The sequence below is a fragment of the Bos taurus genome, chromosome 17, assembly GCF_002263795.3.
Source record: "Bos taurus isolate L1 Dominette 01449 registration number 42190680 breed Hereford chromosome 17, ARS-UCD2.0, whole genome shotgun sequence".
Taxonomy (NCBI): domain Eukaryota; kingdom Metazoa; phylum Chordata; class Mammalia; order Artiodactyla; family Bovidae; genus Bos; species Bos taurus.
Genome location: NC_037344.1, coordinates 51,457,355 through 51,482,604, shown reverse-complemented (window position 1 = coordinate 51,482,604; position 25,250 = coordinate 51,457,355). Strand labels below are relative to the sequence as shown.

The 25,250-nt window shown below is 57.5% G+C and overlaps 2 protein-coding genes across 21 annotated transcripts in view; one reads left to right on the top strand and one right to left on the bottom strand.

The window, feature by feature from the left end:
* The first annotated feature begins 832 nt into the window (after nucleotides 1–832).
* RFLNA (refilin A) lies at nucleotides 833–16,002 on the top strand. Of its 2 annotated transcripts, XM_024977119.2 has the most exons (3): nucleotides 833–1,435; nucleotides 12,594–12,703; nucleotides 14,456–16,000. In XM_024977119.2, the coding sequence occupies exons 1-3, from the start codon at nucleotides 1,229–1,231 to the stop codon at nucleotides 14,787–14,789; spliced, it is 651 nt and encodes a 216-aa protein (XP_024832887.1). In that variant the 5' UTR covers nucleotides 833–1,228; the 3' UTR covers nucleotides 14,790–16,000. The 2 variants fall into 2 exon arrangements, with proteins under 2 accessions (XP_024832887.1, NP_001192546.1); NM_001205617.1 differs by lacking the exon at nucleotides 833–1,435 and having other exon boundaries at nucleotides 12,623–12,703; nucleotides 14,456–16,002.
* Nucleotides 16,003–21,720: 5,718 nt separating this feature from the next.
* Nucleotides 21,721–25,250, bottom strand: part of NCOR2 (nuclear receptor corepressor 2) — a 237,351-nt gene continuing 233,821 nt past the window's right edge. For 14 of the 19 annotated variants that reach the window (XM_059876314.1, XM_059876325.1, XM_059876321.1 and 11 more), the window contains 3 exons: nucleotides 24,792–25,016; nucleotides 23,466–23,645; nucleotides 21,721–22,892 (listed from right to left, as the gene is read on the bottom strand). In XM_059876314.1, coding sequence (XP_059732297.1) covers nucleotides 22,711–22,892; nucleotides 23,466–23,645; nucleotides 24,792–25,016 — 587 coding nt within the window. In that variant the 3' untranslated portion in view covers nucleotides 21,721–22,710. The remainder of the gene's footprint in view (nucleotides 22,893–23,465; nucleotides 23,646–24,791; nucleotides 25,017–25,250) is intronic. The other 5 variants (XM_059876327.1, XM_059876330.1, XM_059876331.1 and 2 more) reach the window with 2 other exon arrangements.

Genomic DNA, 25,250 nt, shown 5'->3' with positions numbered 1-25,250 from the left:
AACTAGGCACCCAGCAATATGCTGGAGGATTCAGGACATATTTCTAATCTCCTGGTCACCTCCCCCAGCCCCATTTTCCCTCAGTGCTGTCCACCCGCAAAGGCCCAGTGTGTTGGCCTCGGATGATCGATAATGGAGACACAAATACCCCTGGCCACTGGTTCCTATCTTAGAAGGTCAACAGGGGGGTGGACAGTCGCGTTGGAAAGAGAGGAGCCAAGGAACAGATCTTGAAGCCTGGTGAGCGTTTAAGCATCTTGTTTTCGCCCCTTCCGTTGTAAGTTACAGACCTTCTAAAACAGAGATCTCTGAAGATTCTTTTATTGGGACTTTAGTGAGCGGGAGGGAACCTCGAATGGTCACATCAGACACGACTACTACTACAGCTGTTGCTTAAGATGGCTTGAGGACCCCATGAATCACCCCCTAGTGCTGCCACTGGGGTGTTTATTCCAGAGGCTTGTAGGGCTTCTCAGGTAGCTCAGATGGTAAAGAATCTACCTGCAATGCAGCAGACCCGAGTTCAATCCCTGGGTTGGGAAGATCTGCTGGAGCTGGGATGGCAACCCACTCCAGTATTCTTGCCTGGAGAATCCCCATGGACAGAGAAGCCCGGCTGGCTATAGTCCATGGGGTCGCAAAAAGTCAGACACGACTGAGCGACTAAAACACACATAACGTCGAGCTGTGCTGTCCCCCGGGCGCGGGCTGGTGGAGGCGCCGGCCGGGGCGGTTGCCCACCGCGGAGGAGGCCGGAGGTGGGGTGGGCCGGGAGGAGGAGAGAGGAGGGAGGAGGAGGCGCCTAGAAAAGGAGGCGCGGCCGGGAAGGTGCGGAGAGGGCCTCGCGGCGGCGTGCGCCTCGGGCTGGGCCGGGCCGCGGGCTGTGGAGCGCAGAGACGAGGCCGGGCCGGCGTGGCTGGAGCGCGGCCAGCGGCGGCGGGCGGGCTGCAGGCCCGGCGTGGCAGCGCCGCGGCGGCCGCCCCGAGCGCGCAGAGCCGAGCGCCCGACCGCCGGCCCCTCCTGGACGCGGCGCGCACGGCCCGGCCGGTCGGGGAACCCGGGGGCTCTGGGAGCCCCGGGGCCTGACGCGCCGCCTCTCGGCTCTGCCTGCAGGTCCCGGGCGCGCGCAGCCCTCGCCCCGCCGCCGCCGCCCGCCCGCCCCGGGCCCCGGAGCGCGGTGGAGGAGCCCCTCGAGGAGCCGGGGGCCTGCGCCCCGCGCCCCCCAGACATGGTGGGCCACCTGCATCTGCAGGGCATGGAGGAGAGCCTCAAGGAGAAGAGCCGGGAGGGCGTGCTGGACAGCCCCGACTCCGGGCTACCCCCCAGCCCCAGCCCCAGCCCGCCCTTCTACTCGTTGGCGCCTGGCATCCTCGACGCCCGCGCTGGGGGCGCCGGCGCCTCCTCTGAGGCCCCCGGACCCGGCGAGGCCAGAGCGGTAAGCACGCACCTTCGGGCAGAAAGGGGGGCAGTGCCCGCCCCCCTCACCCCCCAAGGAGACGGGGTACTTCAGGAGCCGGGCCTGGGTTCATCCCGGCATCCCCCCAGCCTAGAAGGTGTCCCAAGTGACAGCCATGCTCCCCAGGTGGGGATCGAGGCGCCTAGGTGGGGGTGGGCCAGCCTGATCCCTGCAGACCTCTCCCTGGCTGCCGACCTCTCTAGGGAGTCTTACTGTCAGCAGTAAAAGAACAGAGGGTGAGGACCATCTGAAATTCTCAAAGAGGTTGTCTTCCCAGAGGTGAGCTGGAACCCCAGGCTGCAGCAATGGACCCAGGTTCCCTGTTTACTGTTCCCCTTGTGCTGCCAACGTGAAAGCCTTTTTTTTTTTTTTTTTTAACCAAACCCAGACAGGAACCCTTCCTCCTCGGGATTTTGAGGGATGTTGACGTGGAGTTGAGGCGGTGCCTGGGGAAGGCTGGAACCCCAGGTCCGGAGGCGCAAGAGTTTTACCTCTTGCCAGAGGCGGTGGGACCTTTAGGTGGACTGCCAGGGTCTCCCCGCTTGGTGGCTGGGCTGAGACCGGGTTCCCCCCACACCACCCCTTCCGCGGCAGGCGGGAGCCAAGCGGGCGGGATCGGGTGCCTTCTAATTTGAGGAATGATAAACTGAGATCCGGAGGCTGCTCCCAGGCCCAGTGGCATCTCCCCATTCTTGCAGCTCTCTGCACGCTTTAACGGGGGTACTAGCAGGACTCCAGCCTGGCACCACTTCCTGGGGCCCCTGGCAGTGCTTGATCCCTCACAAGGCAGTAAATGCATCCTGCTCATTGGAAAATCTCCCCAGAACCGAAAGGAATGGTTATCCCGCCTCCTGCCTACAGACAGGAATGTCACTGGTGTCTCCCTGGTTCTCTGCTCCGGTGGGGCCCAAACTTGAGAGCGCATGGGAATCTCTGGGAGATTAAAAAAAAAAATTCCCATACCCACCTTGTACTTCCAGACATTCTCATTTGATTTATTAGAGGCTGCAAACTGGACATCAGGATTTTTTAAAACCTCCCCAGGCAATCCCAGCGCATCAAAGTTTGGGAAACCCCTGTCTTAGACCGAAATTACGTGTTGAATTTGAACTTTGCTCTCTCTTTGTGGGTGAGGGGGTGGGAGAGGCGTTCAGGACTTCCAGGGATCGATAGGTGTGACCCCAGCTGTTGGCAGTGAAACTGATCCTGTTATCGGAACGCGCCAACTTTCCTGCACAAGTGTCTCAGACTTGGCACTGTTGAATGGGGGTTTTTTGGGCTGCTCACGATGGGACTCAGTTCCTCTGGTGTCCCACACAGTGGGGTTTGGAGGATAGGGGCGGAGAACCAGGCTTCCCCTTTATTCTTTGGGTCACGCAGAATTTGCCTTGTAGAAGGTTTTCTGGATGCTTTTCCTGCCAGCCAGGGGCAGCCACAGGAACAGAGCACCCAGCTTACTTGTCTTGGCTGTCCTGGTTGATTTTATTTTTCCCTCTCCTTGCTAACTAGATGCCAGATATGGAACTGAGCTGTGTCTCTAATCTTTTTAATTTGGCTTGAGGGCAAGACCTGGGGGTTTGTGTGCACAGGTAATGACATCTGCACTTAGACAGCCTTCCCATGTGCTAAGAACTGTCCTAAAGCTCTTTACTTCTGCCAACTCATTTCATTTTCATGATATCCCTATGACGTATGTAGGTGCTCTTGTTAGATCCATTTTCCAGAGGGGGAGACTGAGGCACAGAGAGGTCAGTGACTTTGCTGGATTAGAACCCAGGAAATTGGGCTTCAGAGTATGTACGCTTAAACCTTGCATTATCCTACTTTTCATTGTGTGGCTAATTAACTATCTGCATGGGTTTTAAAATTTTATTAAAAAATTTTTTTTAAACATACTTTATTTTTTGTTTAATTTTTTTATTGAAGTATAGTTGACTGGGGGGCTTCCCAGATGGCGCCAGTGGTAAAGAACCTGCCTGCCAATACAGGAGACATAAGAGATGTGGGTTTGATCCCTGGGTTGGGAAGATCCCTTGGAGGAGGAAATGGCAACCCACTCTGGTATACTTGCCTGGAGAATCCCAGGGACAGAGGAGCCTGGTGGGCTACAGTCCACAGGGTCACAAAGAGTCAGACACGACTGAAGTGACTTAGCACGCACACACACACGCACTGAGAATGCTTCCCGGGAGCAGATGTAGGCAAAAATACCAGCTGCCAATCTTGCACAAATGGACAGAAAGTTCTCCTGCGTTTTGGAGCTGATGGTTTCAAATGCCCAGGAAGAGGCTGGCTGCACGCAGGGCCGGGTTTGCTTTGGCACCCCGGGGGGGCCAGGGGTTCAGCCTGGTGTAGACACCTCTGTTCTGACACCCTGTTCCTGGCACTGCCCTCCCGGTCAACATTGGTGCCACACGCCCCAGCGGGTGGACGGGGGCGGGGTGAGCTGCAGTTCTGTCCCCACCCCCAGGTCACTGAGGTCCTCACAGGCTTGTCACCGTATTTATTATGCTGGACGTGCATGTTAAATTTGCTCACCCTCTACAAAGAGGTCCCCTCTCCCCCTACTTTTTTGTGAATAAGTTAAACTTACCTTCTGGACAGTACTCCATGGATGTAGGGTAACTGGCTGGCTGCAACACTGCCCCCCAAGACCTAAAAGGCGCTGGGGACCAGGCTGGGTGTGAGTGAACCCCCGACCCCCACCCTATCTTGACCATAGGTTTTTTTCTTTTTTCTTGCCCACTTTTTGAAGCAAAGGTGGTAATGTTTCTAGTAATTCTCAAGCCAAAGGAAGATCTGGGAATCATTCCATCAATGCTTACTGAGCACCTACTGTACGTCATGCCGTTTTGGGGCTCGTGGGTGACACAGTGGTGAACAAGATGTTCAAAGGTGGTCCCTGCCACCATGAAACTGGCATTCTAGTGGGAGAGACAGTCACCAACTTAAATACGTGATACAACGCTAGACGGACTGTTAAGTGCCCTTAAAGAGGTGGGTGCGAGTGGACAGGGTGGTCAGGAAAGTGACAGTTAATGGAAACCAGAAAAATGAGAGTGGCCCTCATGGTCATAGGCCTGAAACGTGTGTCAGTCCAAGGGAATGGCCAGTGCAAAGGCCCTGAGGCAGAAGCAAGCTGGCATGGTGGAGTTGCCGCAGTGAGGCCAGCCAAGGCCATTACAGGGACTTGTACACCCAGCTGAGGCCAGAAAGTAAAATTCCATTTGGTCTTTTAAAACAGGGACTTGTGGCTGTTTTATTTTCATTTTTTGAGAGCCTCATGAGTTCCCAGACTATTTAGAAACCCAAATTTAGAAACCCAAATCAGAGACTTGACTGAGAGGGGCCCGTGTGGAACAGGCTCTGTTGAGGGTGGAAAGAGGTCTTATCTCCATGCGGTGGGGCCCCGCTCAGCTGCAGGACACCGGGCCAGTCAAGGCCGCCTGCCGGGCCAGCCAGGCTCTGCCTGTCAGCTGCATTCATCCTTCGAATATTTAAGCCAGGCCCGCTGAGGGATACAGCCAGGAACAGGACAGAAGCCGTCTGTACCACCTTCAAGCTCCCAGGCCCTGGACCGCCAGCTCCCGTGTACTTCCTCCCCAGCTCCCTGTCCTGCCTGGAAGGAGCTGGGGGACTTTGGGGGCATCGTTGGGGAGAGGCTTATGTTGCCAGGAGGGCTGAGTGAGTGTGTTTGGCAGACACCCACCCCTCCAAGTTAACCTGGACAGTTCGGGCAACTAGCCCTGTCCCTCTTTACCGCCCTTAGGGGGAGTGCAGATGGCATTGGGATCTCAAGTCATGATCTCTGGGTGCCCACTGGAGGGGACAGCCACCATGGGGTGGGGGAGATGAGAGCTTACCACCTGTGGCAGATGAAGGGCTCGCCCTACTGTGATCAGAGGTGGTGGTCTGAGCTGTTACCCCTCAGATATGGATGTGGATTCTCCAGCAGCCAGTGTTCTGGGTCCCGTCACCCCCATCTCATCTCCAGGGGTCTGTTTATACATCGAGTGTATGCCTGAGTGGCCCGCTGGAGAATTTCCTGAAGGATGAGGTGCTGGTTTCCTGGATCTGGATTCTGAGGGCACCCCTTGGGGCCAGATCCAGGTAGAATTAGTGATGGGGAGTGGGCTGTCTTTGCCCCATCCTTGAAAATTTCTTGGGGCTGCCGCCCAGCTCTTGGAAATCTTGGTCACAGCCACGTCTTAAGATCTTGGCTGTGTCCCCCAGAGTCCTCCACCCCAGGATGCTTGGATTTTCTCATTTCTCTGTTTCTAGTCTGTGTTGATGAAACCAAGGATGAGGGCAGAGAGGGAAGGGAGTTAGGAATTAGGCAGTTAGGGCCCAGGATTGGGAAGGATGTATGGACAAATGAATGGATGGATGGATGGACAGATGGGAGGATGGGCAGATGAATGCATATGTGGAGAGAAGGCTGGATGGACAAATGGATGGATGAATGGATAAATGGACAGATGGGTGGATAAATGGACAGTGGATAATAGATGGATGGATGGACATGCGCATGGATGGGTGGATGGATAGATGGATGAATGGGACGGACAGACAAGTGGATGGACAAATGAAGAGAAAAGTGGAAGGTTAGGTGTATGGCAGATTGTGAAGACAAGGTCAGCCTCCTGGCCCCCTAGCAGGCCCACAGGTGTGTCCCTGACCAGCACAGTTGCCTGAGCAGGGTCGGGGAAGAGAACCAGGTGTGTCAGGCCACGGGGGGAGGAGCCTGTGTGAAGGAAGAAAGGCTGTGAGGAGCCAGAAACCCTGGCGGCTCCTTTCAGCCCCCATCTGCTTAATCCTGGACACAGCGGCCTCCAGCGGAAACCCAGCGACCTCTCTGACAGCCCCGCTTCTCTGTGAAAGGCTCACCTGTCTGAGAAGCTCCGCCTGGAGCCTTAGTGTGAAAAGAAGACAAATAGGCCCTCGCCCTGCTCTGGGGTGAGGGAGCGATCAGGAGCCACCATCCTGGGAAAGTGGCACCCGGTGGAGGGGCACCCGGAGATGGGTCTGTCCTTTTCGCCCTTGGGACTCCTGGCCTTCCTGTCAGGGGAGGGATATTAGTACAAAGAGGCCACAAGTCTGAGACCCAGGTGTCAGCAGGTCCACCGTCCGTCCAGAGGTTCTAGGGAAGAACCCATCCGTGCGTCTGTCCCAGCTTCTGGTGGTGCCCGCCAGCCTCGGTGTGCCTCGGCTTGTAGACACACGCCCCCATCCCCATGTGACCTTCTTCCCTCTGTATATCCCATGTCCAAAGCTCCCTCTTTTTATAAGTACCCCAGCCGTATTGAATCAGGCCCCACCCCCACCCAGTGGGACCTCATCTTAACTTGATCCTTACTTAAAGACCCTATTTCCAAGGAGGGTCACACCCCCAGGTCCCAGCAAGTAAGATGTGAACATACTTTTGTGGGAGCTTCCCTGGTGGCTCAGATAAACAATCTGCCTGCAATGCAGGAGACCAGGGTTCAATTCCTGGGTTGGGAAGATCTTCTCGAGAAGGGAATGGCAACCCACTCCAATATTCTTGCCTGGAGAATTCCATGGACAGAGGAGCCTGGTGGGCTACATACAGTCCATGGGGTCGCTGAGAGTCGGACAGGACTGAGTGACTCACACACACACACACATATACCTTTATGGGGGTCACAAGCCAACCCAGCACCCTTCTGTGGCTTGGGCCTCTTTGGTCACTTGTCTTGGGGAGCAGGCCTGTCCTTCAGCCCCGCCTCCGACCTGTGGTCTATGGCTTTGCTCAGGTTCACTCTCTGAGTGTCAGCCCCTGGACCATTTGGGGTCCCCTTGGCCCCCCAGCCTGGCCCCGCTCACCTCCTCTGTTGTTCCATGTTGGGCACCTAGCCTTTGGGAGCTGCCTGCCCGCGCTGCAGCCCAGAATTGACCACCAATCCCCAAGGCCTTTCATAAAAAGGATGAGGATTCTTGGGGCATAAATAACCCCTTCTTGAATCGCTTTCCTCATGGGTGAAGGCTAACGTCCACTTTAGCCCACCATGGGAGCTTTTGGTCTCAACTCCCCAAACATGCTGAAGATCATCAGTTTAATTCTGATTGCAGTAGAAACCATGGCCACCAGTTAGGTCAGCAGCCTTGAGAAGGTCCATTTCAGCCCTCACAAAGGTTCCCCATGGCTTTGATGAGGATGCCCTGCCCCCACGCCAGTGTGGGGTCTCCCTGGACCCTTCCTCCTGCCACTCACTCTCCACTGATGGGGGCTTGATACCCCCTGACTGAGCAGAAAGTTTCGTGGGACACACGTGGCTCTAGCCACCTTCCATGCAGTGGCAGGTGAGGGACCACTGTGGGTCACCCAGGCTGGGGACAAATGCCCCTCTGCTGTCCCTAGCTGTCCCTGCCAGCCAGGCTGGGACCCCCGGTCAGGCTGGGCTGTCACCACACGGCACGGAGCTCTCACAGCCCAGCAGCGCTTATCTTTCATTGCTGTCCTGTGGGCCATGCTGTGTACAGCAGCCAGAGACAGGGAGCGCTCCAGACGCCCATGTGTATTTTTACTTCCAGTATTTATCCTCACACATGAATCACGGGGCAAGGCGGGTGGGGCCTGGTGGGCAGAGGGCAGCCGCGACTCACTGCTCTCTGGGTCCTGCTTTCTCTGAAGTCCTCCCTGGTCCCCACGCAGATGCCCTGCCTGCCCAGGAGACCAGGGAGCCAGGCCAGCCCCCTCCCCAGGCCAGAACGGGGCTCTTCTGGTCCCCAGAAGGATTTGAGGGCTGGTCCAACTGTGTTACCATCCTAGGGTGGAGGGCGTGGTGTCTGGGAGATGAGGATCCAGCCTTCAGCCTCTCCACTCCTCTGCCCCAGAGACTCAGCTGCTTTTCCTCTGGCCCTGCCCCTCAGGGCTTCAAGGGGCCCCGAGGACACTAGCCAGCCTACACCTGGGCACCCCGGACTGTGGGCTTCACAAATGGCATAATCCCATTGTACAGATGGACAAACTGAGGCATGGTGAGCAGGTTCCCTGAGCGCAGGTGTCTCTCAGTGGGTCCTCTTCATAGTGGAGCAAGCACCTGGGCCTTTAGGGAAACAAGTTGGCCTATGGCTGCCCCCGGGTTGGGGAGTGGTGAGGGGAGCAGGGTGCCTGGGAGTGTTCTTCGCTCCACGTGGCCTGGGCCAGGCAAGCAGGTGCAGCAACAGAAGTGGTCCCTTGGGCCCGTGTGCCCCAACCCTTTCCACAGCCCGCCCTCACCCTGGTGGCTCCCATGGGGGTGTCCAGGGGCTGGAGGTGGGGAATTGGGTGAGCCGCTTTTACAGGGTCTGCGGCTTGCCTTCCTGGCCCGCCACTGTAGCTGCAAGACTGAGCCCCGAGCTTCTGGGGCCAGGCAGGCAGCTGTGGGGCACCTAGGAGCTGCACGGGTCCCTGGAGCCCTGCGAGGGTGGCCTTCAGCTGTCCTATGGCCCAGGTCCCTGGATGCCAGCCTCTGTCTGGGTTTTCAGTAGCTTCCCCCAGCTCTTGTATGGCACTCCCGGGTGGGACGAATTTTAGCTGTTTTTCACCAGGGCCCTTGGGACAATGATGTGAAGTCAGCCTAGTCCCCTCTGCTGGCAGCCAGTCGGGGAGTGAAATCTGGCCAGAATAGGGCCCCAAACATGCATTCGGCTCTCATCAGGAGGCTTGAGTGAAACTGAGAGGGATGGTGGTACCTGGTTCTTCATTACCTCCCCAAGAATTACTCCCTGCTTCTGAGCTTAGGAACTGTTCTTTCGTGGGGGTGGGGTGGGGGTGGGTGATGAAAACCAGTAGCAGGCTACCCCTTCCTCCCTCTACCCTTCCACCTAGAGATGCCACCGAAAACCTTAGCACCCACATCCACAGCCCCTTGCATGCCTGCATCATCCTCTCTCCTCTTCTGTGTCCACAAGACGAATCCTGGGAGGCACTGTGATTCATCCGACCCACACAGGATCTGGTGCACAGTAGGTGTTCAGCACACAGTAGGTGCTCAGCAAACCACTGCACACATTTGGGGGAGTGCCATACTTCAGGTAGGGAATGGCTCACCACTCTAGTATTCTTGCCCGGAGAATCCCATGAACAGAGGAGCCTGGTGGGCTACAGTCCACAGGGTCGCAAAGAGTCAGAAACGACTGAGCGACTAACATGCTCACTTTCGTACTTTAGAGAGTCTTGCAGGGAGAGAGCATGGTTTTTACGAACATCAAGTCATGGAGTTTTATAGCTGAGGTCAGTGCTGAGTTCACAGAGCCATGGAGAACACCAGAAGTTCCAAAATCTTGTCACTTTTTCTTTCTTTCTTTAACATTTTGACTGTGTTGCATAGCTTGTGGGATCTTAGTTCCCCGACCAGGGATTGAACTGGGGCCCTCGGCAGTGAGTGTGGAATCTTAACCACTGGACCACCTGGGAATTCCCATCACTATTTTACTTTTAAACTTAAATCTCCTGAATGATGCGTGCTTGCTTCTGGCAGGTCAGAGCAGGGTTGTCTCAAGCTTAAAAAGGGGGTGTGGACTGACCTCTCTCTGGAGAGGAACCCCCACCCCTGTCTCTTGACCCTTTATGAAAAGCATTCAGAATACAAGCCCACACTTACATGGAGCTTGCTCAGTGCCAGGCACAGTCCCACTCATTTACACACTTTGAATCCTGCAGTCCTCACTACGGCCTGTGAGGCAGGTGTTCCTGTCACCCCACTTTGGGGACCAGGAGGCTGCAACCCCGAGTGGGGAGTTGCTTGCCAGGTCACATGATGTATGAGCCCCCTGTCGCTGCTGTAACAAATGGCTACACACAGAGTGGCTTAAAACAACTTGGACTCGATACCTTACAGCTCCAGGGATTTCCCTGGTGGTCCAGTGGGTAAGAATCCATCTACCAATTCGGGGGACGTGCATTCTATCCTTGGTCAGGGAACTAAGATCCCACATGCCGCCAGGCAACCAAGCCCACGCGCCACAACTAGAGAAGACTGAGTGCCACAGCAAAGAGCATGTGTGCTGAGAAAGACCCAGCACAGTCAAAAACAAACAAGTAAAATCAAAATAAATGTAAAGAATACCGTACAGATCCAAAGGGCAGCCGTCTAAAATGGGTCTCACAGGCTATTAATGAAAGCAAGGATTTGGGCAAGGCATCCTTTCTGGGGGCTTCCCAGCTGGCGCTAGTGGTAAAGAACCTGCCTGCCAGTGCAGGAGACATAAGAGATGCAGATTCGAGCCCTGGGTTGGGAAGATCCCCTGGAGGAGGGCATGGCAACCCACTCCAGTATCCTTGCTTGGAGAATCCCCATTGACAGAGGAGTCTGGCAGGCTACAGTCTATAGGGTCGCATAGAGTCAGACACAACTGAAGTGACTGAGCACACACCCATGCATTCTTTCCAAACACTCTAGGGGGGAATCCTTGCCTTTCCCACTTTCTAGGGGCTGCCCATGTTCCTTGGCTGGTGGTCCCATCCTCCATCCTTAAGACAGCAGGGTAATGGCCTCAATCTTTCTGACTCTGACCCGCTCCCTCCCTCTTTCACTTATAAGGACCCTTGTGACGATGGGGGGTGGGGTGGACACTGGATACTCCATGACAGTCTTCCCATCTCAAGATCCTTAATCACACCTACAAAGTGCCTTTTTGCCTCGTAAGGTTGCACATTCCCCGGAACTGGGCAATAGGACCTCACATTTTGGGAGACATTATTCTACCTGCCACGCCCAGCAAAGGAGAGATGGGACCACCCTGAGGACAGCTGCTGGAGACCTGTGGGGAACCCCTTGTTTGTCCAAGTCTTGGGTATTTTCTTCCTGTGGTCCTTCTTTGGCCTGTGTTCTGGGGACACTGTGATCAGCTGAGGAGGTGGCTTTGGTGACCACAGGCAGATAAGCAGATTAAAAGACAGGCATGGGGCTGGCTCAGGGGCTCACAAGTGTGTGGGGGAGCAGGGTGCTGCTTTGCACGTGTGAGGTCCTGCCTTTGGACAGCACGGGGTCTGAAAGGCACCAGGCACTGGGGATAGAGTGGTCCTCTGGTCCTGAATCTTAAGGAGCTCGTGGTCTGGGGGTGACAGACACACAAAGGGGTCGCAGCAATGGAGACGAGCAGGTGGGAGCTCCAGGGACCCCACAGAGGATGTTCGGGAAGACAGGAAGCTGGTTTCTGAGTTGTCGCCTTAGACCAAGTCAGAGAGAAAGGAAAGGATGTTCCCAGTACCGAGAACATAAGCCAAGGCGCAGAGGCAGCCTGGGGCGTGGCCAAGGCTAGCGGAATATGGGCCTGGATGGGAAGCTCTGTGATCCTGTGCACGAGGGCAAGCTTGCTCTGAGCATGGGGGTGACAGGTCAGGTCTTGGGGCTACAGCGCCAGTCTTGTGGGCATTGAGAGGCAGTGGGGGAATGTGGGCAAGGGCACAGGCTCTGCAGTTAGACCATCAGCTCTGCCCCTTCCTAGCTGTGTGGCCTCAGGCAAGTTACTTGGCCACTCTGGGCTTCAGTTTTAGCGTCTATACAACAGGGATACGAGTAATAGCTCCGTCCCGTGAGTGAATGAATGGATCCACGGGGGCCTCAGAGCAGTGCCTGGTGCAGTTCACGCTCTAAGAGTGTCCACTGCTGTGATCCCTCATCCAGGTGAGGTCAAAGAGGACCTGGCGAAGGATTTGAATGAGGGACCCACAGCCATGTACCAAGAAGGAAACTCTTGCCTTGATGAGCGTGGTTTTCAGCCCATCGCAGAGCTCCGTCCTGCAGTGTCATCCCGGGGGGCAGCTCGCGAGGCTTGGGCTCAGGGGCTCCTTGAGAGGGTTCTCAGTTCTACAGGGCTCCGAGCCTGGCTCTTGGGGCTCAGGTGGGCTGGGCACTGTAGAAAGAGGCCATGACCACGTCCCCTTATAGTGATGCCTGAGAACCAGGTGGTTGGTGGCGGGGGGCAGGCCAGTGGGTGAGTGGGCATCAGAGTGCTTGGATTCCATAGAGGGACTCTGGGGTGGGCTTCCTGATGGACCCCGCAGAAGCAGCCTTCCAGAAAAGCCAGGACTGGAAGGGTGTGGGGAGCTCCTCTTGTGTTCATCAGGGAGCTGAGGCCGTAGTGCTGAAGGGCTGCTCACGTGACCCTGCGTCCCTGGCTCTCCCCACAGCCCCCCGCCCACCCACCGAGCACCCCAGCACGAGAGATGAGGCCCCGGATGCTGCCTGTGTTCTTTGGGGAGAGCATTGAGGTGAACCCAGAACCCACACCAGAGATCCGGTGAGTGGGGCTGCTGGGCTGGGTAGGGGTGGGGTGGGGGTGGGATGGGTGGGGGGCCAGGCTGGGGGTCTCTGCAGGTTCCCCTTGCTCTAGGCAGCCTTTCTGAGTGATGCTTCCCGAGGAGGCATGGCTGTGATTTGGAGAGACTCTGCGGCCTTTACTGTCTACACCCTCCACCTCACCGTCCCAGGCCCACATTTGGCCATTTCCACACTGACTTCACCTCCAACCTGGCTGATTGTTATTTAAAATTTTCCCCTTTATCCCCCAAGGAGCCATTGCCCGGAAGTGTATTAGGTGCCCTCCCATCACAGGGTATCTCAAGTGGCACCTGCACTGCTGAGCCAAGGTGACCAAAGACCTTGATGCTGGGAAAGACTGAGAGCAGGAGAAGGGGGCGACAGAGGATGAGATGGTTGGATGGCATCACCGACTCTATGGACACGAGCTTGAGCAAACTCTGGGAGATAGTGAAGGACAGGGAAGCCTGGTGTGCTGCAGCCCGTGGGGTCACAAAGAGCCAGATACGACTGAATGACAACCCCACCCCCTCAGGTGCTCTTCTCCAGCCATCTGCCCTCCTGAGAGGGCTTCTGGGGCTCAGGCTTCCAGAAGGTGCAGTCTGAGGTCCGTGGGTCTGGCCCCCATATCCATGGCATGCTCAGATGGATTTGTTCACATCACTCTAGCCTGGCCAGGGATGTGGGATCCTCTGCCTCCTGCTCCTCCAGCTCTAGATATGTTTCCAGGAGACAAATGGGTCTACTTTAAAGAATTTTCTGCCCGAAAAGTTATCCTTTTTAGTTTTTATTATCAGAGGCCCCTGCCAGGGTGGTTGCGGGCTGCCTGGGCTCTTGGGAGTCTGCTTCCATCCCCCCATGGATCACCCGTGGGATCCAGTGGGGAAGGAGACAGACAGGTGAAGCCCCTGCTCCCCACAGCTTTACCTTCCAGTGTGATGATCTGGGAGCAGAGCTGGGGGCTGCTGAGCAGCTGGCCACTCATGAGGGGGTCACCCCTGGAGGAGGGCATGGCAACCCACTCCAGTATTCTTCCTTGGAGAATCCCATGGACAGAGGAGCCTGGTGGGCTATACAGTCTATGGGGTCGCAAAGAGTCAGACACTACTGAGTGACTAAGCCCAGGGCAGCGCAAGGGGCTCACTCATCTGGAGGAGCCGACGCTACTCTGGGGGAACTTATTTTGATAAAATTTCAAACGTAAAGAAAGTTGCAGGAAGAGTATAGGGGACCCTGGTTGAACTGATTCCTTGTTGTTTCTATATTGCCCCGTTGGCTTGAACAGCCACACGCTCTCACTCATTCTACATAAACAAAACATTTTTTCTGACCTGTTTGAGAGGAGGATGACGACATCTTGACCTCGAACCTCTAAATAAGTCTGGCTGGTGTCCTTCCTGAGAACAGGGACATCCTCTCACATAATGACGGTCCGCTTGCCAAAATCGGACCAGCTAAAGCTAAAAACACGACCACTGCCTAGTCCAATTCCGCCCATTGTCCCCAAATGTCCTTTTATAGCCTATTTTTAATCCCAGTCCAGGATCCCGCCAACTACATGTGGCATGTAGTTGGCCCGTTTCTTGAGTCTTCTCCGAGTCGGCAGGGTTCCTTCTTTGTCCTTTTGACCTTGACATTTTGCAAGAGCCCAGGATGCTCAATGTCCACCTTGCCCTCTGATCATGACCTGACTGCCCGGTCCTGAGCTCACCCCTGTCCTCCCCTCCACCAGCTGCAATTCTGAGGTCAAGTATGCATCGGAGAAGCACTTCCGGGACAAGGTCTTCTATGCGCCGGTACCCACGGTCACGGCCTACAGCGAGACGATCGTGGCCGCCCCCAACTGCACTTGGCGCAACTACCGCAGCCAGCTGACCCTGGAGCCGCGCCCTCGCGCCCTGCGCTTCCGCAGCACCACCATCATCTTCCCCAAGTGTGCCAGCAACTCCTTCCGCACCACCCTGCACCTCAGCCTGGGCCGGCCCCGCTGCTGGTTCACGGCCAGTGTGCAGCTGCAGCTGTGCCCGCGCCCCGGGCCCGGTCTCCTGGGCCCCACGCCGCTCTGACCCACAGCCCGGCCCGGGTGGTGGTGCCGTTGGCGGCGAACCAGGGTCATCCCTGGGGCAGCCGGAGGATGGACTCCGCTATTGGGAAGGACCCTGGGCTGTGTTTACCCTGGCCGCTGGGGCTCACCCAATAGACACATCTATTTTATCAGCACCTATTTGGGAAGACAACTTGGGCCTGGCTCTCGGAGGAGCAGGGGGCGGGGGCAGGTAGATAGGCGGCAATGGAGAGAAGAAGGCACGTGTCCTTGGCTGCTCCTGAGGCGGGGACACCCTGAGCATCGGCAGGATGGAGGCATCCCAGCCTTGGCCGCATGGGAGGAAAGAAGGGGGCCATTCAGAAACCCGGCAGCCCTGGAGGAGGCTGTTTCCAAAGCGAGCCTTTCAAATGCATGCAGCTTAATGCCCAGAGCCATAGCCCGGCAAACTCCGGCGGATGGTGGGCCAGGAGCTGGATGCCAATGCCAGGGCCAGAGTGGGCTGTGTTTGGGGAGCTGCCAGGAGGAGCCCTGCCCACACTGTCCCGATGCCCGTGCCCCAGGGCAGAGGATGGAGGGCCCAGCCCGTCTGCACCGCAGCCTTTCAGCTCCGTGTCCAGAGCCTCACCCGCAGGGCAGCCTGCTGACCTCTGTCCACCGACGCCTTCAGGACCAGGACTTGGGAACATCAGAGCCCTCGAGCCAGGTGCCAAGGGGAGGCGTCTAAGCTCTTGGAGATGACCACCACCACCTGCCAGCCGTCAGCTTAGATTCTGTGGGGCCCGGCTGCCCTTGCTCAGGCCTTCCCCTCCTACAGTGATGACTCGGCAATGGCCGTGCTGTAGGGCTCACTGCACACGTGCAAGGTCAGGGAGGAAGACATGAGACCCCCATGCTCCTGGGAAGAGCCAGGACACGTGGGGGCCGGGGCCACGACCTGGGGCTGCTCGGCACCAGTGACCCAAAAGCTCCCCAACGTGGCCACAGAGATGCCCTCAGACTGGACCCTTAGGTGGGGGCTACCCCCGACATTCCCCTGGCTTCCCCCCTAAGATGGGGCTTTAGCTCCCTCGCTGGGGAGAAGGGCAACTTGGAGCTCACGTTCAGGAGAGGCAAGGTATTTTTATATAACTATACAGACTGTGCGTGGTCTCTCCACAAAGATGCTTTCTGATTAACAAAGAAATAACTTAAGGAATGACTGATTATCTTAATAAAATGTGCAAATTCAAAGAGTTTCCCTCTTCCGTGCTTCCAAGACCTTTGGATTCCCCGGGAGGGGGTGGTATTCACCGGCCCATGGTCCCTCCCGGCTGCTCACAGGGGACAGGAAGACACTCGGAAGGGTCAGAGCCCTATGCTAGCACCCCTTTCCCCATAGACAGCTTCAGGGTGCACCAGCTCCACCTAGGAGCTAGGAAATTAATGCAGAGGCCCAGCCCCACGCTGGGACTTGGTCTGGAGGTGATTCCAAATAAAGTCCCGGCAATCTGAATATTTGATGTTCCCATGCTTTGCCACCCCGTATGCCAGCCCTCAACACCCACAGACCCCCAGAGCTGGCTGTATCCCTGGAAAAGGGCCTGTGCTGCCTCAAAGCAGGTCTTGACCGTGTTACAACTTCTCCCCATCTGGTCCGCATCCTTGGAGGGCCCTCTGGGGCCCCAGATTGTGAACGAGGAGGGCATTCAGCAGCCTTAGGATGGTGCCCTCTTTTGAGTAGCGGAGTGCTGGTGTCTTTGCAATGGGCTTCCCTAGTGGCTCAGGGGTAAAGAATTCACCTGCAATGCAGGAGACCCGGGTTCGATACCTAGACTGGGAAGGTCCCATGGAAAAGGAAATGGCAACCCACTCCAGTATTCTTGCCTGGAGAATCCCATGGACAGAGGAGCCTGGTGGGCTACAGTCCATGGGGTAGCAGAGTCGGACACGACGGAAGCGACTGAGCACGCACGCTTGGTGTCTTTGCAGGGACTCCAGCCTTGCAGGAGGATGGTCTCTGACAAGGAGTGGGGGCGGTGAGGCAGGAGGGCAGGGCCAAGGGACAAGTTCATGTCACCAAGAGAAAGAACCTCAAGGCCTTGGCTGCTTGGGGAGGACAGACGGGGCGCAAACACAGCGCTGGGGCCTTGTGCGGACATGCACGCGCGCTGGGGTCACATCGCTGGCACCAGGCAAATTCAACTGAGTTTACTTTCCAGTCACAACTCTGATCTCCCCACTTGGAAGGAAAAATGGGTTGGGCTTCCTGACATGTTCAATTTTGGTGCCAACGAACCTGGTGACCTTGGAGATGTCCCAGGGGTCGCCGTTCAAGAAACAACTTCTGGGGCGTGTAGTTAGCTGATGGCTTCGTCACAGAGCACAGGAACAGGACCCCTCTGACGGGCGTCTTGGCTCTCGGTTGACCGAGGCTGGATCCCTGCCAGGTCCTGCTTCCTGCCTTTGTCTTTCACAGACGTCACCCCCATAGGCCTCATCCCCCTGCCCCAACCATCTCAGTACCTCCCCAAGGACCTGGGCAGCACTTGTGCCTCTGAGAATCAAGCAAGACCATCTCCTTGGACCATGCAAACAGCTTCCATGTTCCCTGTTGACCTTCGAACTCCAGCCTGCTTCCTTGTATGGCCGGGGTTCCAAGAGGCCCACCCTGTGGGGAGGAGTAAGAGGGGTGCAAGGGTTGCAGCCACAAGACCCTCAAGCACACCCCAATTTTCCTCTAGAGAAGCTGTGTGTCCTACCAGAACCTAGAGGACTTCGAGACCAGCAGAAAGCGGTGCCCGTCTCATCTGGGACCTGTCCCAACCCTTGAGATTACTACCCCTAAAATAGAGCCTAGAGGCTGGTGACCCCACTACCGAGGCTCAGGGTGCTGCCTGCAGAAGGCACTTTGGTCTTCTGTCCTCCCCACAATGCTCTCCAGATCCACTGGGCAAACTTGGGGGGCAGAGGTTGCTCACTAAGCTCCCTGGGAGGGGAAGACCAACATGGGAAGGGCATGGTGGCCGGAAAGAGTCTCTGGCTTTACTTCTCTGAGCATCTGCAAGATGGGCACATGATTTCACCTCCCTGGCGGCTGGGACAGTGAGAATCCATGCTGGTAAAGCTTCGGCTGCAATTGAATCAAGCTGGGACCATCCTGGGGGCGGGTCAGGGCATCCATCTCTCACGCAGCCGCAGAAACACTTCCCAGGTTGGAGGACCGGCTCTGGCCCCACACACCCAACCTGATCTGCTTTGCTAGGCTTCTTCTGCTGTCTCCCCAGCCAGTCTCTGGGTTTATCACACTCACAGGCCTCAAATCCAACTTAGCAGCCCCCGCCCACCTACAGACAGGTGCCCTGGAGGCAGTCTCATCCCCGCCCGCCCTTAGTGATGCTGCGAACAGCGGCCCTGGCAGCCGACATGTACACGGACTGCCTTCTCTGTCTGCAGACCGCCTGACCCTGCTGTCAGCACTTTTTTGCATTTAATCTTCCCAAGGAGCCTGTGAAGTAGCTGGTGAGACATTCTAATGAGCAAGTGGGACCTGGCCAAACTCCAGAGGGGTGAGATGGACAGACAGCCTGTCGTGTGACTGCCACAGCTGAACCTTCCCCGGCTTCCCGGAGGAAGCGTGAAGACAGACACTTCCTTCTAAGGGCTCGCTCCCACCAGCTGCCAGGGATCAAGTCAGTCCCACCCCTTCCCGGTAATATGCAAATGAGCCACTGTCCGTGGACCACCTGGAGTTTTCCCTCCCCTCTCTCCTTTCCTAACAAACCCATTCATGTCTTTTTCCCTGGCCTCACCCCACCAACTCCTGCTCAGATTGGTAAACTGTGTCTCTACAGAACTACACAGCCCAGCTCTGAGTTACTCCTCCCAGCAATATCGTTGTCCCATTTTACAGATGGGAAAACCAAGGCACAGAGGGTTCAAATGGCTTGGCCAGGGTCACACAGCCGTTAAGTGGCAGCTGGCCTCACGGTCCATCCATACGCGCAGGCTACACCACCTCCCTCCTGCCTGTCTCGTTCGTGGTCTGGCCCCTTGATGGGAGCCCTTCCTGAGGCAGTGGGTCTCTGTCCTGGCCCCACACTAGTTTCCCGGCCTGCTTTCCCCTCAGCACTCGTATCCTCGCAAGTCAATGAGCTCCAATTTCAGAAAACCAGCCCCTCATCTTACTGGGTGTTGCTTGTTCTGTCTCAGAAATTCCAGGGCCCCCACACAATGTCCACCCACCCTGGCCTCCTGAATGCCCTGGCTGGGTCTCACCTCCCATGCTTTGCCCACACAGGTTCCTCCCACTCAACACATCCTTTCCCCAAGAGCCACCACCTCCAGGAAGCCACCCTGATTGTTCCAGGTCAGTTGTCATTTTGTCTGAGTCACCTGGGCCCAGGAAGGCTTGTCCTGAGCCAACCTGAGTGCCTTGGGGACCAGCCCATTCCTGCCTTCCCTGTGGATGGCAGCTCTTCAGGCCAGTGGGCTGGGCCTTCCTCTGAAGAGCTGTCTGTGGCCTTACTAGAGACATCCTGGCCACAAGGAACTGAAGGGATCGGGTTCTAGCTCCAACCTTGGGTACCACCCCTGCCATCAGGAGGGCTGCAAAGCATCTGCATCAGAAACATCTGGGCTGCTGGATGAATACAGATTCCCAGGCCCCACGGTGAACCCAGAGAATCATTCATATCCACCAGGTGGGGCTCAGGAATCTGCATTCTAACCAACGCCACACTGAGACACAAGGACACTAAATAAGTGTCCCCCACCTTACAAACCACGTTCTCATTTCCTACTGAATCTGATCCTCACGTGTCAGTTCAGCTCACCAGTCACCAGGGGGCTTGGTTAACAATAGACAGGAAGAGAAAAGCAAGAGCCTTGCTCTCCAGGGGTTCTGTCCAGTAGCTTGTGGTGTATTAGCAGAGACCCAGAGGAGCAAGAAGACGGGAGAGATGATGGGTTTTAGAGGAGGGAACGACCTAGCTGGGTTTTGAAGTGTGTGTAAAAGTTTTCCAGGAAAATGGGGGTCAGGGAACAGCATGAAAGTGTTAGTTGCTCAGTCGTGTCTAGCTCTTTGTGACCCCATGGACTGCAGCCTGCCAGGCTCCTCTGTCCATGGGATTCTCCAGGCAAGAACACTGGAGTGTGTTCCCATATCCTCCTCCAGGGTATCTTCCCAACCCAGGGATCAAACTGGGGTCTTCTGCACTGCAGACAGACTCTACCAGAGAATTAATGCGAACAGCTTTGGGCTCCTTTTAAGATGGACCAGTAAGAAAACTGAACCAGAAGGGAGTCAGGTGAACCCTTTTGGGGGCTGAGCCTGGAAAAGAGGGTGGACCCTCTGCAGGCACCAGGAGGACCTGAGTTCTCCCTGTGCCCTGCCAACATCCTGGTGTGGGGTCTGTGCTACCGGCCCTGAGAATAGAGGTGCCAGGTGGTGTCAGTTCTGAGGTCCTGGAGACAGAGGGCTGGCAGAGATGACCCTGTGGGTTGACAGTTGTGTTACCCCCTCACCCCCACCCCTGGTCTGACTACAGCTGAGGGAAGAGCCATGGGATCCTGGGTGACACCAGCATGCCTGGCTAACCCCTGGTGGCTGGTGTGGCCAGTACAATCTGACCCACCCTGGATTCCAGGTGGGGGCTGGCCTGCACCCCAGGCAGAGGGAGGCCCCGCCGAGGACAAGACCCTTTGCTGGCCCAACACTGCCACCTGCTTGTCGGCACCAGTACTGCAGCCCAGGTGCTAGGCTGCATGCTGTGGGACTCAAGCCCTCTGCCTACTCCCTTCACGGCAAACAAAGGTTCGCAGGGTAAATTTGTAGTGCCAGCGAGGCTGGGCAGAGTCCCCTGGGAAAGCAGATCTCCCCCCCCATGCCCCGGTCTACACCCTGGGGAGATGGGGTGCTGGGTTGACCACCAGGTTAAAGGTTGGGCTGGGGATGGCAATTTCTCCCTCCAGCGGCCCTGGCTCTCTTCTCCTCTGCCCCCGACCCTGAAAGCCCATCCCCAACACCATGTCTGCTGCTAAGAACTGCAGCCTCTCTGAAGCGCTGGCTCCGCTCCTGAAGGAACATGGCAGGTGTGAGAGCACAGCCCTTCAGACCCGTTCAACCAAAACCGCAAGTCGCCAATCGGCAGATGTCTCAAGACTCGAGGTGGGAGGGCTGTTCCCTCTTCTGCCTCATATTCAAAGCCAAGGATCTGTCTGTTTTCTAACGAGGCGTAGGTGGAATAATTTTTACTTTTTAAAGTATTTATTTATGTGGCTGTGCCGCATCTTAGTCGTGGCATACGGGATCTTAACTGCTGTGCACAGGCAGAGTTGTTCCGCAGCATGTGGGATCTTAGTTCCCTGACCAGGGATCAAACCCGTGCCCCCTGTACTACAAGGTGGATTCTCAACCACTGGACCACCAGCCAAGTCCCAGAATAATAACTTTTGAGGTATTTTAACAGTTCAGTGTTGATGATGCCTGTCTTGGACACTGTCAGCATGGGTGTGAATTTCCGATACCCTCCTCGTGGGTGAAAATTCAATACTCCCACCATGGGTGTGATGGTTCAATGTCCGCACACTGACGTCCTTACCATTGGTATAAATGCTCGCCTGCAGAGGAGCCGACTCACTGGGAAAAAACCCTGATGCTGGGAAAGACTGAAGGCAGGAGGAGAAGGGGACGACAAAGGATGAGATGGTTGGATAGCATTCCTGACTCAATGGACATAAGTTTGCTCCGGGAGATAGTAAAGGACAGGGAAGCCTGGCTTGCTGCAGTCCACGCGGTTGCAAAGAGTCGGACACGACTGAGCAAACTGAACAACATTCAGCTGCAGATGGGACGAGTCTGGGGAGCCCGGGGACGTGCCCATGTCCCCCACAGGGTTACACTCCCACCGTCCCGTTCTGTGTTGCCCACCCTCCGGGCTGCGGGTCCGAGATAGAGAAGGAGCCTCTGTAACTCGAGTATAATTTGCTTTTTAATGAGAAGAACATGTGTAAATGACAGGACGCCACCGCCGTGCGCAGATGGCGGTCACAGAATACCCATCAATTCATTCTGCCCAAGGAAGGGAGGACGCAGGGGGGCTTGGGGGCCGGCAACTCCCACCCCCCCTTGGTCCTGCGGACAATGGGGTCACCGACTGTCGGCCTGCGCACGCCTCTTGAACGGTAAGCAGAGATCGAAAGCACAGCAGCAATAATACTGGGTAAGTCCTTCCTTGCTTAAAACATCTGAATTAATTCATTGAAGGTATCAAAAATATACCCTGTAAACCAATATATCATTTACACCTGCCTTTCCTTCCCGCCGCTGCGGCAATGCTGCGTGAACGAAACAGTCCAGTTCCTCGGAGCAGCCGCTCGCCCCAGGCCGCACCCGGCCCTGTCGCCTGCCCACCTGGCCTGATTCGGTTTCCCGCGGTCTCGTCGGCTGGGGCAGCCCCTGGGGCCCGGGGAAAAGAGTGCTGGGGCCTGGACAGGGCCCGTGTCCGTCTGTCCAGAGTGCTAAGCGGGAGGGGGGTTGGGGGCAGATGGGGCTGGGGGTGCGGGGGCTGCGAGCTCAGTTTAGACTTTGGTTCCAAATGCGTTAAGGGGGGAGGCAGTGGCGTGGGAGGTGGGTGGTCGTCCTGCTTTGGGTCCCTGGCCGCCCCGGCTGTACGCGTGTGGCTGCCACACACGCCTGCTGCGCCCCCTGCCCGGCCCGGCCCCTCCCCTCCCGAGCACCAGGTAAACATCCCCTGAGTAAGGTCACTGCGCGGGCCAGCCGGGGCGGGAGTCGTAGTTAAGGCTTTAGACAGGCAAGGATGCCGGCTCTGGACGGACGGACGGACGGACGGATGGGCGCACAGGCAGACTCAGGGGCTCCTTCCTCGGTGCGGGGAGTCGGCGGCCGCCCGCTCCTCGCCCCGCTGCTCCAGCTGCTCGCTGCCCCCTCCCCGCTCTGACCGTCACTCGCTGTCGGACAGCGTCTCGTACTGCGAGCAGAGCAGCGGCTTGGGCTCCTCGTCCCAGGCGTGGTGGGGGCCGGCCAGGGGCCCGCTGCCCGCGGGGAGCCCGGGCGGGGGCGGGGAGGCCATGACCCCTGCCTGCAGCCGCATAATCAGGGGGTTGTAGGGGAATGGGGTGGACCCTGCCGGAGAGACCGGGAGAGACAACTCGGTGAGCCAGGCAGTCCCTGTGGGCCCCACCCACCTGCAACTCTGGGGCCTCGCCCTCCTGCCTCGGCTGCCCCTTCTATCTCCTGAAGGTTCTCAAACTTCCCGCCTGGACTCCCTGCCACCACTCCCATCCCATCCATGCCCAGCAGCCTATCTTCCAGCCCTGCAGGAGCCTCCTCGCTGCTCCTGCCCTTGTCCCTGGGGCTTGTTCTGCAGCCAAGGGATCTCCTGAACCTCCACTAGGGACCTCCCCACACTCAGAGAGAAATCGGGGGTGGGGGGCTCCCTTGCAACCCCCTGCAAACCCATGGGACTGGTCCCTGCCCACGAGCTTCTCTCTTCACTTCCGGAATCCTTCATCCTCTCTAACTGCACCCTTGCCCTCCAGCTGGGCCCTTACAGGAAGTGTCCTGACCCTGTGCAAGCCTGAGTTTAGCTGGGCAGGGCCCTGAGTGGTTTTCTCAGAACAGGCCTGACCACACGCTCCGTGCACGGTAGGTGCTCAAGCAGCTGGCCTGGCCCCCTTGCCCAGCCCAGGTGCCCACCTGCGGACGAGGGCCGGTCCTCCCACACGCGATTGGTGAGTGGAGTCCGGCGGTTGCAGTCTCCTTCCGAGTGCACCGAGGAGACGGAGGGTGGCCGGTCCCCAGACGCCAGGCCCGGGGCTGGGGACTTGGCTTTTCGGCTGCTGGGTCTGCCGGAGACTTTGGCCTTCCCGCCGCCACCTGCAGGGAGACACACGGAAGGGGCCGCGTTGGACTGTGAGGACAGGTCTCATGCTGTGGGGACTGGGGGATGGGTGAGGCCCTGACCCCCTGCTTCCTGGGCCCCCCAGGGAGGGGGAACAGCAGCCCACGCCCCTGGGAAGCCAAAGAGGTCAACCAGATGTCCAGACCCAGCCATGCGCCTGGATGTGCAGGGGTTTCTACTAGGGCAGTGGATAGAACTATGTGCAAAGCCCCCTCAGGCTGCCCCGAGGCCCATCTACCCACTATGGGCTAACACTCCAAGCACAAAGCCTCAGGCCTCTGGCTTGACCCTGACCATGGCCCTAGGACTGTGCTGGGGCCTGGGGGGGTGCAGGCCCTCTGCAGGGAAGCCAGGGGCCCTGAGGCCAGGCCTCGGCTCGCCTTAAGTCCAGAAACGTCCTGGGGCCACAGCGTCCAGGTTAGAAAAATGGTTCAAGCGCTCTCCTTGCCCAGCCCTTGCTCTGATATGTGGTTATGATTAGGGACCCAGGGCTGAGGGCGAGCCGGTCCGTGTGGTTTCCCTAACTCATCTGAGTTTGGGTCTGGCACACAGACCCTGGTCTCCTCCCCAGCAGGCCCGAGGGCCAGCCGTGGACATGCATGGTGGCCACTGCAGGCACAGAGCCCACTGGCCTGGCTGCCCATGAGCCCAGGGGTCCCCTCGATCCACACACAGAAGGTAAGGTCCTCACTCCAGCCCGATCGCCCCCAAGGAGACACAGAGGCCAGGACGCGGGCATCCGGGGACCTGTGTCCGGCAGGGTTCGAGGAAGGCGGGGCAGGGCTCGGGCAGCGGTGTGAGTGGTTTTAGAAAAGCGGCAGCTCCTTCGTGCCCAGTGGGCAAGGGCGGACCCGGGGCAACTGGGACACCTGGGGGTGCCCGCCCAGCTTGGGGTTAGCCAACTCCAGGACCACGTCAAACACGCACAAAAAAGTCAAGTCACAAGCTCCAAAGCTGGGGGTGGGGGGCGGAGGGGGGCGTTGGTCAGAGGACCGTGGAGGAGGAGGAGGAGGAGGAGGAGGAGGAGGCGGAGGAGGCGGGAGGATTAATGACACCAGGGTGGGGAAAGACGGGGCGGGCGGGCGGGGCTGGAGGGCCGAGGCGGGAGGAGGCCTGCAGACCTGGCGAGGTGAGTGCGTGTTCGCTCCGTCCGTCAGCAGCGGTTATGGGCATAGCAGCAGCGGGCAGGCTGGCACTGGCATTCAGAGGGTTAAAAGCATTGGCGCTGAGCGGGTGCTCTTCCCACTGATCATATTTACCCATGAGCGCCTTTCTAATAATAGCCTCCAGCCCCATGTTGGTGCTGGCATGCTCCTGCACCGCCTGGCTTCTGCAGGTCATGAGGCCTGGGAGAGAGACACACACACAGAGGGGCCAGGAGGGGGCCAGAGGGGGAGGGAGAGAGAAGCACAGAGGGAGAGAGGGAGGAGAAGAGAGAATACACAGTGAGCACATTTCGGCAAAGCGACGATCGGTTTCCCTGTCTACCCCGCCCGCCCTGGTCTTCCCTGTGGGGCGATGGGTGGGAGGCCTCCCTCTGACTCGGACACTGGAGACTCTTAGGGATTCCTGGTGCGGGT

Excerpts from the sequence above, each read along its gene's own strand:
- RFLNA (XM_024977119.2), top strand. The coding sequence starts at position 1,229 with ATGGTGGGCCACCTGCATCTGCAGGGCATGGAGGAGAGCCTCAAGGAG. Across the intron at positions 1,436-12,593 it reads GACCCGGCGAGGCCAGAGCG|CCCCCCGCCCACCCACCGAG; the intron begins GTAAGCACGCAC and ends CTCTCCCCACAG. Across the intron at positions 12,704-14,455 it reads GAACCCACACCAGAGATCCG|CTGCAATTCTGAGGTCAAGT; the intron begins GTGAGTGGGGCT and ends CCCCTCCACCAG.